We start from the raw sequence: 15,689 nt of genomic DNA, 5'->3' as shown, positions 1-15,689 counted from the left end.
ACGCTGCCTTTGTCCTTCTAGATGGAAGTGGTCGTGGGTTTGGAAGGTGCTGTCTGAGGATCTTTGGTGGATTTCTGCAGTGCATCCTGTAGATAGTACACACTGCTGCTACTGAGCATCGGTGGCGGAGGGAGTGAATGCTTGAGGATCTAGTACCAATTAAGGGGCTGCTTTGTCCTGGATGGTGTTGAGCTTCTTGAGCGTTGTTGGGGCTGCACCCATCCAGGCAAATGGGGAGGATTCCATCACACTCCTGACTTGTGCCTTGTGGATGGTGGACAGGCTTTCAGGAGTCATAAGATGAGTTACACACTGCAGCATTCCTAGCCTCTGACCTGCTCTTGTAGCCACTGCGTTTGTATGGTGAGTCCAGTTGAGTTTCTGATTAATGATAACTCCCAGGATGTTGTTAGTGGGGGATTCAGTGATGGTAACACTATTGAATATCAAGGGTTGGTGGTTAGATTGTCCCTTGTTGGTGATGGTCATAGCCTGGCATTTGTGTGGCGCGAATGTTACTTACCACTTGTCAGCCCAAGCTTGGATATTGTCCAGATCTTGTTGCATTTGGACATGGAGTGTTGTTCAATATGGAAGAGTACTGATTCATCAGCTGATGGAGGACAGTACATGGTAATCAGCAGGAGGTCGCCTTGCCCATATTTAACCTGACGCCGTGAGACTTCATGAGATCTGGAGACAATGTTGAGGACTCCTAGGGCAACACCCTCCTGACTGTATATCACTGCGCCACCACCTCTGCTGGTTCTGTCCTGCCGGCGAGACAGGACATATTTAGGGATGATGATGGTGGTGTCTGGGACATTGTCTATAAGGTATGATTCTGTGACTATGTCAGGCTGTTGCTTGACTAGTCTGTGAGACAGCTCTCCCAATTTTGGCACTAACCCTCAGATGTTAGTGAGGAGGACTTTGCAGGGTTGACAGGGCTGTTTCTGCCGTCATCTTTTCTGGTGCCTAGATTGATGCCAGGTGATCCATCCGGTTTCATTTCTTTGAGACTTTGTAGCGATTGGTACAACTGAATGGCTTGTGAGGCCATTTCAGAGGGTAGTTGAGAGTCAACTACATGCTGTGGGTCTGGAGTCACATGCAGGCCAGACCAGGTGAGGTTGGCAGATTTCCTTCCCTGAAGGACATTAGTGAGCCACATGGGTCTTCCTAACAATCAACAATGATTTCATGGTCATTGGTGGATTCTTATTTGCAGATTTTTAAAAAAACTTAAACTTTCACCATCTGCTGTGGCAGGATTTGAACCTGGGCCTCCAGAACATTATCTGGATCTCTGGATTAATGTGTGTGAGGTTGTTGACTTGCTCGCCGAGCTGGCTTGTTCTTGTTCAGACGTTTCGTCACTACGCTAGGCATCATCAGTGGAGACTCTGGCGAAGCGATGTTATTCTACTCCACTTGGAATTTATACTGTCCGGTCTGTTATGGGGAGTACTGTCATTTCCGGTTTTGATCTGTATGGGTTTGTTTATGGGTCCAATTCTATAGGTTTGTTGATTGCATTATGAATGGAAAACCATGCCTCTAGGAATTCCTGTGCGTGTCTATGTTTGTCTTGGGCTACTATAGTTGTCCATATACCCTGGATTAATAGTCTAGCGATAGTATCACTAGGCCATTGCCTTCCCTTCTACACAAGTGCAATTCATCTTTTGCTTCTCAGAGATGGTTTTTAACTGACATTGATATTGTGCTGTCCCTTGACTCAAGTGGTTCAGTCCTTTCTGACTGGCCACTACTTAGGTCTATGTTGCTCCCTTTTTCTGTGTCACTTCAACCAGGGGACTAGGTTCATGTTTAATTATCCTTTCTCTTTGTAGGAGAAAGTCAACAGGCGTCATGATTAACAAAGTACATGTTTATAGTGCAGCAAACACTCTCTCTACCTCGTCACTGGTAGCAGGTTTCAAGCTTAAATTTTCTCATTAAAGCTCTGTCTCTACTTCTTTAAGGCGTCCTTTATCACTTACCCTAACAATTCATGTCTCTGTCTTCCTGTCATTTTGGTTGCTAACTCTCCTGTGAAGCGTGTGTCATTTTCCCGTGTTTAAGGTGCTGCATAAATGCAAGTTGTTACATTTTAAAAATTGTTGCTGGATTCCTACACACACCCTCCCTCCCCAGGAACATGACTACAAATTTGGGGTTCTTAAAATACTCCCAAAACACTGGAATTCAATACTAGAGAAAAAAAGTCCACATTACAAAGAGAGCAAAACACTTCCTGCAGTACACGATGCCAAACTGGTTTTTAATCAGCAAACTGACCACGTTTCTAATCTACAATAGAGTACCTCTGTTGGTAATTGTAGAGGGCCGCAGTGGTGTCTGGCCTGTTATACTGGAGAGGATTTTGAAAAAATGAGGTACGAGCTCATAATTATTGATGAGGATGTGGTTTGATCCATTTTAGTTCCTCCACCAGAATGAGCCTAAGTAACTCCCCAAATCCCCCCTTTCATTTTCCAATTGGTCCTGGTCCTTGGAGTTTTGCCTCTATTCCATTATCTTTGTTTATAGCAGCTCCTGTCCTAAAATTACCTCTACAATTACCTTCACTCTATGTCCCTAATTTTCCTAGTTCTATTCAAAATCAGTATGGACAGAAATTGCTGGAAAAGCTCAGAGAAATCAGAGTTAACGTTTCGGGTCCAGTGACCCTTCCTCAGAACTTATGGTAGCTGGGAAAGTGTTGGTTTTTATGCCAAAGATGGGGTGGGAAGTGGGGCTAAGGAATAAATGATAGGTGGGGATACAGCCCAAAGAGAGAGAAGGACAGTTAAACAGACAAAGGAATGGATAACGGTCAGGCTAGGAGGGTGAATAGCTATCAATGGAGAATCTTACTGTTTAGCAATGGGTTGTGTGTAATAGCGGACTATGTGGGAACAAAGCTTCATGTGTGGGGATTGGGGTAAGGACATGGGTGAGTTCAAGCAAGATATTGAGTCTTGTAGTGAAATTCCTGTACAAATGACAACTGGAACACTCCAACTGGACAACTGGATGCTCCTATTCGTCGGAAAACTCAATCTGCCTCTGGAGCTTGCTGCAGATCATGTTACCATCTGGGAATCTATTCCTCATCCGCAGAATTAAACTACAACAGAGTCCATCACTTGCCACAGGTACAAATACACTCAGTTCCATCATCTATTTAGCTGGGGACTTCAATCATTTTATCAGTTTATGTCCTTAATCAACTGGTAGCACTCTGTATGAGATTGCGGGTTCAAGTCCCACTCCAGAGACTATGCACATATTGCAGGCTGACACAGCAGTGTAGAACTGAGGGCGTGTTGCATGAATGGGAGAACTGCATTTTGAAGCGGACAGTAATTTCAGGATCTATCTATTCACAGGCCATAGCACTACTGTGAAGAGAAGAAGGGAATTCTCCCTTTGTCCTGACAAATATTTATCTCTCAAAAAACATGGTAAAATAGATTATAGTTTTTTGTCTCATCGCTGGTTGTGGAAAGGTTGCAGTGTGCAGATTGCTTCTTCCAACAGTGACTCAACTCAGAAGTGCTCAAGTGATAGTGACTCACTATCTATGTGGTTGTTCAAGCTGCTACATAAATGAACAAAGAACAAAGCACAGTACAGTACAGAACAGGCCCTTTGGCCTACCTAAACTGCACCAACACAGGATGCCTGTCTAAACTAAAAACCTTTTGCTTCTACACAGTTGGTATCCTTGCATTCCGTGTCTATTCATATATCCATCAAGATGCTTCTTAAACATTGCTGTTGTATCCGCCTACACCACATGTAAGCCTTTCTTTTCTGCTGCAGTTCTCTTTCTGAACTGCCTGCAACACAATAGAATATATTTGAGTGTTACAAAGTCAGCTAGCTGTAAATTATGCCAGTGATTTACAAATACATGTTCGCAGAGAGTGCAAATCAAGGACAAACTCACATGGTCATGTAATGGCGGTAATGATGCAGTCGCCACTTTCTGAAGTTTGCAAGGCTAATTCCTTTCTCGACCTCTCACACTGTCAATTACAGACACACACGGCATAGGACATTATGGTGCTTGTGCATGGTGAGAGTTAGACACGGCTCTATGGGCCTATGGTTCCCCAAACACCAGTGGATGCCAAAGAGTTTTGATGAGGCAACGGGTGAAAGAGACACAGGAAAGCACAATGCCACATGAGACACAGTGAACTAAATGGGATGTAATGTATATTCTGGCTGAAAATAGACAATTTGCAACTCATAATAAACGAGGCAATCGTGGAGCACAGCCAGAATATTCAGGCTGCTTGATCAATATTTGCTGAACATTTGCTTTTCTTTCATTGACATTGAGCCAAAGCCTTAGAACTCCCCAGTCAACAGTATTGTGGGAGTATCTTCCCAATATGGATTGCCCACCTCTGAAGGGCAATAAAGTAAATGCCAACTTTTGCAATAGTATCAATAATTTAAGAATGAATAACCAGAAAGAGAAAAATTGTAGGAATGTCATTTTCATTAGAACAATAATTTGAAATACTAGCTGGGTATAATAGACCTTCATCCACATTTTGGGATTCACTGAGAGGATTCCATGATCATGACAGGGAATGAGGGTGTCGCTAACTAGGCCAGCATTTATTGCTGATTGCCCAGGGAGCAGTTAAGAGTGGACCACATTGCTGCGGGTCTAGAGTAGGCCAGACCAGGTAAGGATGGCAGATTCCTTTCCTAAAGGACACTGGTGAACCAGATGGGTTTTTCCAACAATCGAAAATGGATTCATGGTCATCATGAGACTCTTAATACTAGATTTTTAAAAAACTTTTGAATTCAAATTCCACCATTTGCCATGGCAGAATTCAAACTTGGGTGCCCAAAACATTATCGGAGTCTCTGGGTTAACAGTCCAGCGATACTACCATCGCCATCTAGGCTATTCGAATCAACCAGAACACCATTTACGTGGACTGGAAAACAAATACACAAGCTACAAATATTCCATATATATGGGCTGAGTTAATCCCGGGCACACAGACCCAGATCCACAGGCAGGAATTTCTTGGTGAGCAGGCTTGAAAAACAACTTCAATTGCCATGACTTTTGATAAAGGTGTCTCTCAAAGTCTTTTCCTCATCTGGAAACATTTCAAAAACAACTTCCCTTCACATCACTTTCTTTGATTTAGAGATGTTCTGGGTACCAGTGTCAGACAGTGACTGGCACAGTGTGGATGCTGGGTGTGGTGTTGCTTTGTGATTGGGTATGTATCTCCATATACCGACCACCAGCATTTCTTCCAAAATTATTATGGATTGGGTCAGTGCCATAAGCATTTCACTTAAGATAAAGAAGGACTGCATTTAAACAGCACCTTTTTAATGGATATCTCAAAGGATTTGACAGTAAAGTAGCTCTGAAGTGTAGTAGTCCCTGTTGTAATGTAGGTAATGTAGTAGATGATAACATACAGTAAGTTCCTACACACAGCAAAGTGGCAATGACCATACAGCAGTCGGTTTTGAGAGATTCTGGTCAAGTGGCAGTCTCTGTTCAGGATACTGAGGAGAACTCCTCTGTGAATGGTTTGAAATAGTGGGATACATAGGATCTTTAATTATCACTTGAGGGATAGACAAGGCCTCTGTTTAACATCTCATCCAAAAGGTAGCACACTTCACTCGGTACTGCACTGGGGGGTCATCTTTGAATTTGTGCTCGAGTCCTGAAGTGTGACATGCATCCTCCCAAACTTCCACTTCAGAGGCAAGATGCTACCACATAAGCCATGGCAGACACACAGAAATGTTGAGGATAGAATGGATTATGGAGGAAGAAGGCAGGACAGTGATGTCTGACATGGCCAGTGATGCAATATGGTTTACTTGCCAGTAACTGTAACCTCCACTACAATGACCTTGAGTATTCCTCTTGGCTACAATCAATCTCCTGATTGGGAAGGACTGACAGCTAGCCTTTCCCCCCCAAATCCCAGACTCTCGCTGGTGCGGACATGGTTATTGTAGAGAGGGCGGGCACGGGGCCATTCATGCTGCTCAGTCACAGAGGAATGACTCTGGGGGAAGAGCTGATATGGTGTCATTTCACAATGAATGAGAACCTCAGAGACTAGAAATCAGCAGGCATCTCATTTCATGATGCAAGTCTGACTATTCAAACCATCGCTTTGGACAGTTCTGGAGATCTCCTGAGCTTGCAACTCAGAAAAATACCAATGGAACATTTTTGCCTCAGAAAGGTTCAAATTTGGCACTTTGAACAATGTAGTGATACTGCAAATCTCCCATTAAACTTTAACCATTTCCCCATCAACCCCACGTTACCCTCAGTAATACTGGTGACCAGGGATAATGGAGGTGCTGCACCTGATGCTGGTAACAGGCATATGACGGGGAATCCACTGCGTAGTTATCATCATCATCCATCAGAATATTATCTGTTGGCAGTCAGTGAACAGTATCATAGACACTTCACATAGCTTTACCAGAATTATGAGTGAAGACATGCCCTCAGTTTGTGTGCACTTCCCCATGATCTCAGGGTCAGTCAGTTAGGTTCAGGTTTACCAGCAGAGACAGAGACAGGACCACTGTTTTGGGCATGGAAGTGACCATTTCTACTGACCCTAACCCTTAGCACAAACTGTGGCCCAAACTAAAAGGAAAAGGTCCTCCATTCAACTGGAAGAATTAAATAGAGCAAAAATGCTGCTTGGACTGTATAATTATCCATGAGAAAAATAACCTGCAAACAGACTGTGCACTTTAAATGCCAATTCTAATCAATGTGTTGCAAGGGATCCTGTTAGTTGATGTCATAGTGTAGTGAGTGTAATGAATTCAGTCATATGGACCTTATAGAAATGAGTTCCCTGATTGGGGCTGTTAACCTGATCCAATCAGGGAGTCCTGGCTGATAGATATAAACAGGAGTGTTGTAGGTTCTGTTTGCTCTGACAGCTGACACTGAGGGAGCTGGATCAGCGTCAAGGACTCTCCACATGTAAATTAAGGGTGACTTGGTGATGGGATACCAGCCTCTATGGAGTTATTTTAGTGGCAATGAGAGTGGGAGAGTAACCATGCAGAAGTGCCTGCTAGCTGAAGCATAAACAGCCACTACAATTGGTTTTATCATTGGAAAATGCAGCAAGTGAAACATAGGAGTTGCAGGCTATTTTGATGGAAGTGGACACCCTCGCAAGTCCGACTGAGCTTGGGGAACACCACTTGAGTGAAGGCAATTGACTAGCCTCGCTCTGGACATGTAGTGAACAGAGGGACTTTAAGTCAGCCCACAGCAAAAGCCCAACACAAAACCAAGCCTTAGCCAAACTGTTAAAATTTCCTTCAAGAAACAGGCTAGCAAGCCATTGTAGTTGCTGCCAGTATGTGGACTTGAGACAGCAAAAAAGTCCCAACAGGTCTAAATGGAGTAAAAGGACTCAGAGGCTGGTACCCAGGAGAGTGCACACCCTGGAAAGTTCACATACATATGGTTTGGAACAGTTAAATTGCTTAGCAACATCCAAATCAGAACCAATCAAAATAAACACCTAGTTAAATGGTCACCTGGTTCTAATGGAGGTTGATACCTGCGCAGCGTTTCAGTGATTGCAGAGCCAGTCTTTAACAAAATTCGCTCTGGACTCCAACTCTTAGGCTTGCACAAGACATCGGCCAGACTGAGAACCTATACCAGGGAGTCTTTATAGATTAAGGGTACAACTTCGGTTCTAGTCTCTTATGAGAAGCAGCTGGTTGAATTACCAGCGATTGTAGTAAAAGGCTCAGGCCCAAGCTGATGGGGTGAAATTGGCTGAGAAAGATTCACCTGGTTTATCTCATCACATTTTGATTAAAAAATTGCTGCCTGAGTGAAGTCCTAATTAAATACCCGCAAGTTTTTCAGGGAGGTCTAGGGACTATCAAAAGAGCCAAGGCCACCTTGCATGTTGACCAGGAAGCAATTCCACGATTCTGCAAGGCCCACCCAGTGCCCTTTGCCTTACGGAAGAAAGTAGAGGCAGAAATCAGAAGGTTGGAAAGCGAAGGGATCATCAAACCAGTACGGTTTGCAGAATGGGCAGCACCGGTTGTACCGATTGTGAAGCCCGACGGCTCAGTTTGCCTTTGTGGGGATTTTAAACAAACAGTAAACTGCATCTCACAGCTGGATAAATACCCAATTTCTTGCACAGAGCATTTATATGCAAATTTGGCAGGGGGGGCTGCACTTTTCTTCATGTACGGGACATGAGCCATGCTTACTTGCGATTACAGTTAGATGGTGATTCCCAGAAGTATGCACAATTAGTAGCCATTAGGGTTTGTACCAATATACGAGACGATAGAGAACATTTTGCAAGGCTTACCCCAGGCCGCCATTTATCTGACTGACGTGCTAATAACAGTGAAGACCAATAAGGAGCACTTAGAGCGAACTTGGACATAGTCCGTAAACATTTCTCCCAGGCAGGCATACGCCTTCCAAGGGAAAAATGGATGTTCTAAACACGTCAAGTGACCCACTCGGGCCACAGAGTCGACAAAATCGGGTTACACCTGTTGGAAGATAAAGTGAGGGTGACCAAAGGGACTCAGCTCCCATGTCTTTACTGGACCTTAAGTCTTTCCTTGGGCTGGTGAATTATTAAAGAAAGTTCATACATATTCTGGCCTCCATCCTGGCACCTCTGCATCAACTACTAAAAAACAGTCAACTTTGAAAATGGTCGTGTAGCCAAGCCATAACTTTCAGGGAAGTGAAGAAAACAGCTATCATACTCTAAGGTGTTAGCACGCTATGAGTCCAAACGAGATCTGATATTAACATGCAAATCCTCCCATACGGCACAGTATTAGCTCAGAGGTGGCCCAATGGAGAGGAACACCCAAAAGCATATGCGTCCAGGACTTTGGCTAATGCAGAGCATTAATACATCTAGATAGAGAAGGAAGGTTTAGAAATCATATTTGGAGTCAGAAAGTTCCACCAATAAACTTTACGGATGTAACTTTGTAATAACAACAGACCACAAACTCCTGCTAGGTTTCCTCAAAGAGGACAAGGCAATACCGTCCATAGCTTCAGGCTGATTTCAGCGCTGGGCTGTAATACTAAGTGCATATAATTACAAGTTGGAACACCATCCGGGAAGCCAAGTAATGAGTGCAGATGCAATGAGCAACCTCTTGTTGGCAGATACACCACCGGTGGTACTGCCACTGGAACAGTCTGTAATGGTTTTCAATTTTCTGGACCCACTTCCAGTCACAGCTGACAATATCAGACTTTGGACGCAGGAGATCTGGTCCTGGATCAGGAACGCTAATGTCAGACACAATACTCTGCTAAACGAGAGAGACAGTTTACGTCAGGGGACAAGGTTTGGTGTAGGATCCACGGGAATGGCCCTGCATGGGTAAGAGGAATGGTCAACGCGAGGTCAGGCCCCCAGTGACATATAAAGTTGAGGTAGATGTGGGGCAGCATGGTGGCCCACTGGTTAGCACTGCTGCCTCACAGCGCCAGGGGCCCGGGTTCGATTCCAGCCTTGGGTGACTGTCTGTGTGGAGTTTGCATATTCTCCCCATGTCTGCGTGGGCTTCCCCTGGGTGCTCCGGTTTCCTCCCACAGTCCAAAGGTGTGCAGGCTAGGTGGATTGGCCATGCTAAGTTGCCCATTGTGTTCAGGGATGTGTAGATTAGGTGGGTTACATGGGATGGGTCTAGGCGGGATACTCCGAGGTTCGGTGTGGACTTGTTGGGCCGAAGGACCTGTTTCCCCACTGTAGGGATTCTATGACTCCTAAGCATGTGGGCCATATGAAAGCTGCAAACTCGCAAACGGTGTGGGATCAATAAGTGTCTGGTTCCTCAACTGCCCTTCCGACTGTTCTGGAACCTTTGGGTTCTCCTTCTCCATCAAGCATTGAAGATACCTCAGAATCTGAGCTGGACACAGTGGAACTACAAGAAAAATATTTCCTCGAATCCTCATGATTGTAACAAGGTCAGCCAGGTGGACATCATAGGATACGCGTTCCCTGATTGGACCAGATTAGCAGCACCAATCAGGGAACTCTGGCTGACAGGTAAGAACAGGAGTGTCAGAGGTTCTGTGCACATTGAGACCTGGCTCCGAGGATCAGTAAAGGGTGACTTACTGACGGGGTACCGGCCTCTGTGGAGTATTTTCACACAGCAAGCACATCCATTCCACTATTTCACTCAGTAAGTCAAGCAGAAGCAAGAGGCTCCTACAATGCGATTATTTCAAAAACAGAATTTTACAGTAGATGTGAACACCCGGTATGATTAATCGAAGTTGCCTCGTACAGTTGCTGAATCCTTCGAGTGGTGCTGCAGTGCTCAGGCTCCGTCACTAGAGGTCCCCACAGTATGAGCCTGACTAACCAGCGGCATCTAGTGACAGAAGCCAGAAACTGCAGGATGGAGCTGGAGTCTGACCCAGCCCTGGAACCTGACTTCTTGGTTTTCCTGGGACCTACTGGTTTTGTCATGCCTCAAGGTTACAAAGGATCTCATGGTTCACTGGGATAGTTTCTAAGCCTGGAAACTGCTGCATTACTGTATTTCTGCTATTCTACGATCACTGCTCTTTTTGACAACTGCTCACACTCTGCCAGTTTCACCCAGCCTTTGTAAAGCTGTTGAATCTAAGGCCCTAATTATCCCATCTTGCCATTTTTAATTCCCCCTGATTTCAGACTTTGTCATTTTATCAGGATTTTGGATTTAGTTTTTCTGCGCTGTATGGAATCTCTGAGCTTCCTTCTCAAACCTTGTGCAGAACACCCCACGTTTGTTCAGTGGTTCTGCTACTTGAACCATCACATTTTTTTTGTCAAACTTAGATGAATTTCAAATAATTTATGTCCTGTTCAGGCACCGGCTCCTGACATGCTCTGGTTCCAATTTGGTTCCAATTCCATGTATTGGATTGAACCAATTTCTGATCCACTTCGGAGGTTTCCCCTCTCTCCACAATCTGATCTTGTGGGCCAATCTACAGTGTTCCAAATAAGATTAAGGGCTAAACGGACCAGGCCCGAGACTCTGTGAGCTGAGTTCCTGAATGTTACACCACAACTACCATGTACAATGGTCACTGGCAACACAGAGGCTCAAGGAAGGGGAGGGCACCCTTCACTCCCGTGAGGCAGGTGGGTGTGAGTACCTCCCAGTCTGCCAGTAAATGTGCTTCCTGCACCCTGTCCCCCCCAACAAGAGTGTGGGTGAGTTTCCCAACACATCTTTGGAAATCATTCATAATTCTCCAATGCCTGGATTCCTCACCGTTCCTACGCTCCAGCCAGCGATGGAGCATCTGTGTGGGCCTCTTTGCCTCACGGAGGTCCCTACAATGTCCTTGGTCCCATTCCCAGCCTACCATTTGCCTTTTAAAAGGCTGGGAAAAAGACACACACAGTCTTCTCAAGGGTGACTAAGTCTTTATTGATTCTCTGGCCTTTTGGCTGGTCCACTGCCAGCAATCTAGTGGGAGGATGGGCAAATGCCTGAGGCAGTGATGTTTGCTGAATCTCCCTATCCAACCAGTACATCATCTCCTCAAAAATTTAACTGATCACACTCCACCTCTACCCGACATAACCATAATGATCTTCCAAGTTCACACATCCCCATGTTTCATTATTGCCTTCTTTAGGTCTGTTTAATATGTACATGTATTCCACTGGACTCCAGGTTCTATTTTTTTACCTCTTTATAAACAGACATTGCATTTGCCATTCTCCGAACCTTAAGCACCAGCTGTATATATCCAACTGTTTTTCTCCAACAGACAGGGATGCCTACAGTCCTTAGGGGACTAGGGCTAAATATTTCCCTCCCATTCTCATTTCTGATGAAGCTTTAAAATATCTACCAGCACGTGGCAGATTCTGTTATCTATTTTCCCAAATACATAGTGTGCAGTCCTTCTTGGCCAGGTACTGTGTTTTAATTTACTGCCTTGAGGCTTTAACACACATCCTACATTATGACCGGAGTGTGAAGTTCCCTCAGCTGGTTGGCCTTTGAAATATTTATAATCCCCAGCTAATGCCACTTAGCCTTGTGATTCCTGTCACACCCAGCTCAAAGGTGAACCCTCTATGTACAATCCATTCAGCTGCGTACTCACTATTGTGCAGAGTCATTAAGCTGGTATTCACGGGAACGGCTGAAGCATTCCACCATCCCTGAATCTGTCCAAAGTCGCTTCATGGCAGACAGCAGCTCTGGAGAGAATGGTTCCGTATCCTCCATTCGACTCACTACGTCACACACCATTTTAGCATCAGCCTGTGGGGAATGAGAAAATGTATCAGAATGAGACAGCAACAAGCCAATCACATCACGCCAAAGGACTGCCATGAGCCAATCGCGTTATGTCAAACGACATCCACAAGCCAATCAGCTCAATGCAAGAGGCAACAATGACCAATATTGAAATTGAAGGCCATGGCCCCATCAGTGATGACAACTCTGCAACATCCTTCTCTCTCTCTCTTATCTCCACAATGGGCAAATACACACACTTTGCAGTCATTCAGTTGGACAGGCACAGGATTATGATCCAAACCAGGAATCCCAGCTGGTTACTCAGCCCCAGGAACAGTCATGCTGAGGTAAACGTTTGGGCTGCCAACTCAGGGATCGACCTCCAAGGCTTAACTATTACCAGGGGTTGTAGTTTATTCAGCAAACCTTTGCTCATTTAGGGTTTAAGTTGATTATTGGAACAATGTTGGAGGATTCACAACAACCTCCAGCACTTTTACATCCTTCCTTAAAAAGGAGATTAAAACTGCAGTCAGTTTGAGATGTGTTCTCACTAGTGTCCTGTACAACTGAGCGTAACATCAATATTTTTACATTCAATTCCTCTCGAAATAAATCATAGTATCCCATTAGCCTCTTGATTACATGCTGTACCTGCATTTTTGTGATGAACACCTAAATCCCTCTGTGCCTTGGATTTCTGCAGTCATTCTCCATTTAAGTAATGCTCTGCTTTTTTTGTTCTTCCTGCCAAAGTGGACAACTCACATTTTCCCACATTATACGCCACGTACAAACCTTCATTATTTTATTTCATTCTTCTCCTTATTTTTGGTTTGGAGCTGTAAATTGTGAGCCGAGAGCTGATGGTGACTTTTGGACTAGGAAGCAGCAGGTTTAAAAAACGAACTGATATTTGTTTACAAGGCTAGGCCTGAAAATTGATTTCAGGTCTTTTACTTGTTTAAAAAGTGGTCTGTAGATGCTGTGACTCCAGAGAGGCCTTATGCTCAAAGGGCAGGCCAGAGTTTGAAGTAGATTTTGAAGTATGAAAGTCAGCAGGATTGTGTCCACAAAAGCTACAGGTTGGAGGTTTGATTGCTCCCTTATTAAATAGAATCTCAAGATTCTATTATAAGAATTAAGTGAACATGCTGCAGAGCCTACTGGAAGCTGTCTGTATGCATTGGTGTCATCAGAAATCAAGCAAGAATAATGCCATAGGTCAGTGAGGTTACAGTTTGTGGAGACTGCTTGAGTGAACTAACCAGTCATGTCTCATTTATTTCTTTTTCTTTTAATTTATCCCTTAACTGTGTCTGTCTGTCTTTGTTTAAGAGTGGGTGGCTAGAATCAAAACAGCTTAGGTTTAAATCGTAGACATTAATTAGATTACCTCATGCCTTAACTTTGCTCTGCCATAGCTACTACATTATTAATAAATTGTTAAATGTTTAAGTATATATCTGGTGTTAACTATTCATAAAGTCTGGCACCGATTATTCAAAACGTTCGGTTAGTAACCATTGGGATCAATTTTGAGGGTCATTGAGTATTTTATTTTTACTGTATTGCAAATGCAGATGGAGACCAATTTGATTTGGCTGTCCGTTTGTGTCAAAACTCCTGTCCTCGAAGTAACTGATGTAAATTGAAAAAAGTTGAGGCCCCCATCATAGGTTCCTGTGATTACATCCTGCCAAAGACCCATTTCTGCATACACTGTTTCCTGTTAGCAAGCCAATCTTCTTTCCACCACCTACAACCATGAGTTTTCATATTTCACATTAAGCTTTGATGTCAAATTCCTGCTGGAGGTCCATAGTACAACTACAGACTCCACTTTATCCACAGCACGTGCTACTGCCTGGTGATTTCTCTTCACGAAACCATGTTGATTCTTTGCAACTACCCTGAGTTTTACTAAGTGCACATCTTTAATTGTTTTAATGATCACTTTGAACACCTTCCCCACAACAAACATCAAGCCAACTGGCCTGTAGATTTATATTTTCTGCCTCTGTCGTTTCTTAAGCAGAAGTGTTATATTTGCTACTTTTCTGTCTGATGCAACCTTTCCTGAAATAGGGAATTATGGAAATTTAAAACCAAAGCATTTATTACCTCAGTCACACCCTCTTTTAAAACTCTGGGACGAAGTCCATCCAGACCTAGGGATTTGTTATCTCAACTCCATCAGTTGCTTTGTGCCATTTCCCTGGTTGTATTTTGCTACCACTGTCTCTTCCTTCCACGTTCTGATTTATAGTTATTGCTCGAATGATTTTTGTATCCAGAACAAAGCAATCTGCCTAATCGATACCCATTCATATTCTAAATACTCATTCCCCCACCACTAATAGTGCTAATGGCGTGTACTTTATGGAAGATACACTGCAGCAACTCACCAAGGCTTCTTCAACAGCTATTTCCAAACCCCTAACCTCTGCCACCATGGAAGGACAAGGCAGGTGAAGTATTGGAACATGACTGCTATATGCCTAACAGCCAGTTAGTGAAGGAAGAATCCAAAACTAGTCTCTATTTGCGGTATATTTATTTACAGAGTGAAACATTATAGGCATTTATCTCCAGACTCCACTCAAATCCTCACTCAGTGTCTCTTTACATGTTCAAAAAAACCACTCATCCAATTCCCTTCCCCTGTACGTAGTTAAATGCAGTTGACAGAATGAATCAACCAAGCTTCAAGTTTCCCTCTTAAGTCATGTATCATTGTGTGTTGGAACTATAACACCACTCCAGGCGCACCAAACACTGCTCAACAACAGCGCTCATCCTTCAGTTCTCCTGATGTTATTGTTGCTACTGTCCAGTTTTTTTTCATTCAACTGTTTCCATCTCCATTTAGATCGTAACAATTCTCTGTGTGAAGATGAATTGTCATCTCCTCCTGGTTTCTTTGGTTACCAACTCTCTTGTCAATGTAAATACTTTTCCCCCCCAATTACTCTGAGCAAACCACTCAAGTTTGGATACCATCCTCTTAACCTTCTCTGCTCAAAGGAGAGACATACAAGCTTGCCTCTCACCTCTCCACAAAAGGTCTCCATATATCGCTTTCTGCAGCAAAGCCAGTTGAGTGCAATATCTAGTGCTCTGCATTTCATACTAAAAAGAAAGAGCTCTGTGACTTGACACAGTTCTTTCCTTCCTTCCCTGCTCTTCAGGGTTTGGAACACACCAAAGTCTTAAATCTGGATTGCTTCCAAAAGTGGACGGTGATGGGGGCCAATTCGCAGAAGTGATGTAAAGGTTTTAGGGAAGTGCTAAAAAGGAGAGAAAGGGACAGAGGTGGAGCAACTCGGGGAGGGATCTCCAGAATGTACGGT

General features: G+C 43.9%; 1 protein-coding gene across 4 annotated transcripts in view; it reads right to left on the bottom strand.

Moving 5' to 3' along the window:
* LOC109916540 (guanine nucleotide-binding protein G(o) subunit alpha) overlaps nt 1–15,689 on the bottom strand; it is a 218,083-nt gene that overhangs the window by 51,323 nt on the left and 151,071 nt on the right. For all 4 annotated transcript variants that reach the window (XM_048605785.1, XM_048605786.1, XM_048605787.1 and 1 more), the window contains exon 4: nt 12,197–12,357. In XM_048605785.1, coding sequence (XP_048461742.1) covers nt 12,197–12,357 — 161 coding nt within the window. The remainder of the gene's footprint in view (nt 1–12,196; nt 12,358–15,689) is intronic.

This window comes from Rhincodon typus, chromosome 15 (assembly GCF_021869965.1).
Source record: "Rhincodon typus isolate 14 chromosome 15, sRhiTyp1.1, whole genome shotgun sequence".
NCBI classification, from domain to species: Eukaryota; Metazoa; Chordata; class Chondrichthyes; order Orectolobiformes; family Rhincodontidae; genus Rhincodon; species Rhincodon typus.
Note: the sequence above shows the minus strand (reverse complement) of the source record. Positions and strands in the feature narration are given on the sequence as shown.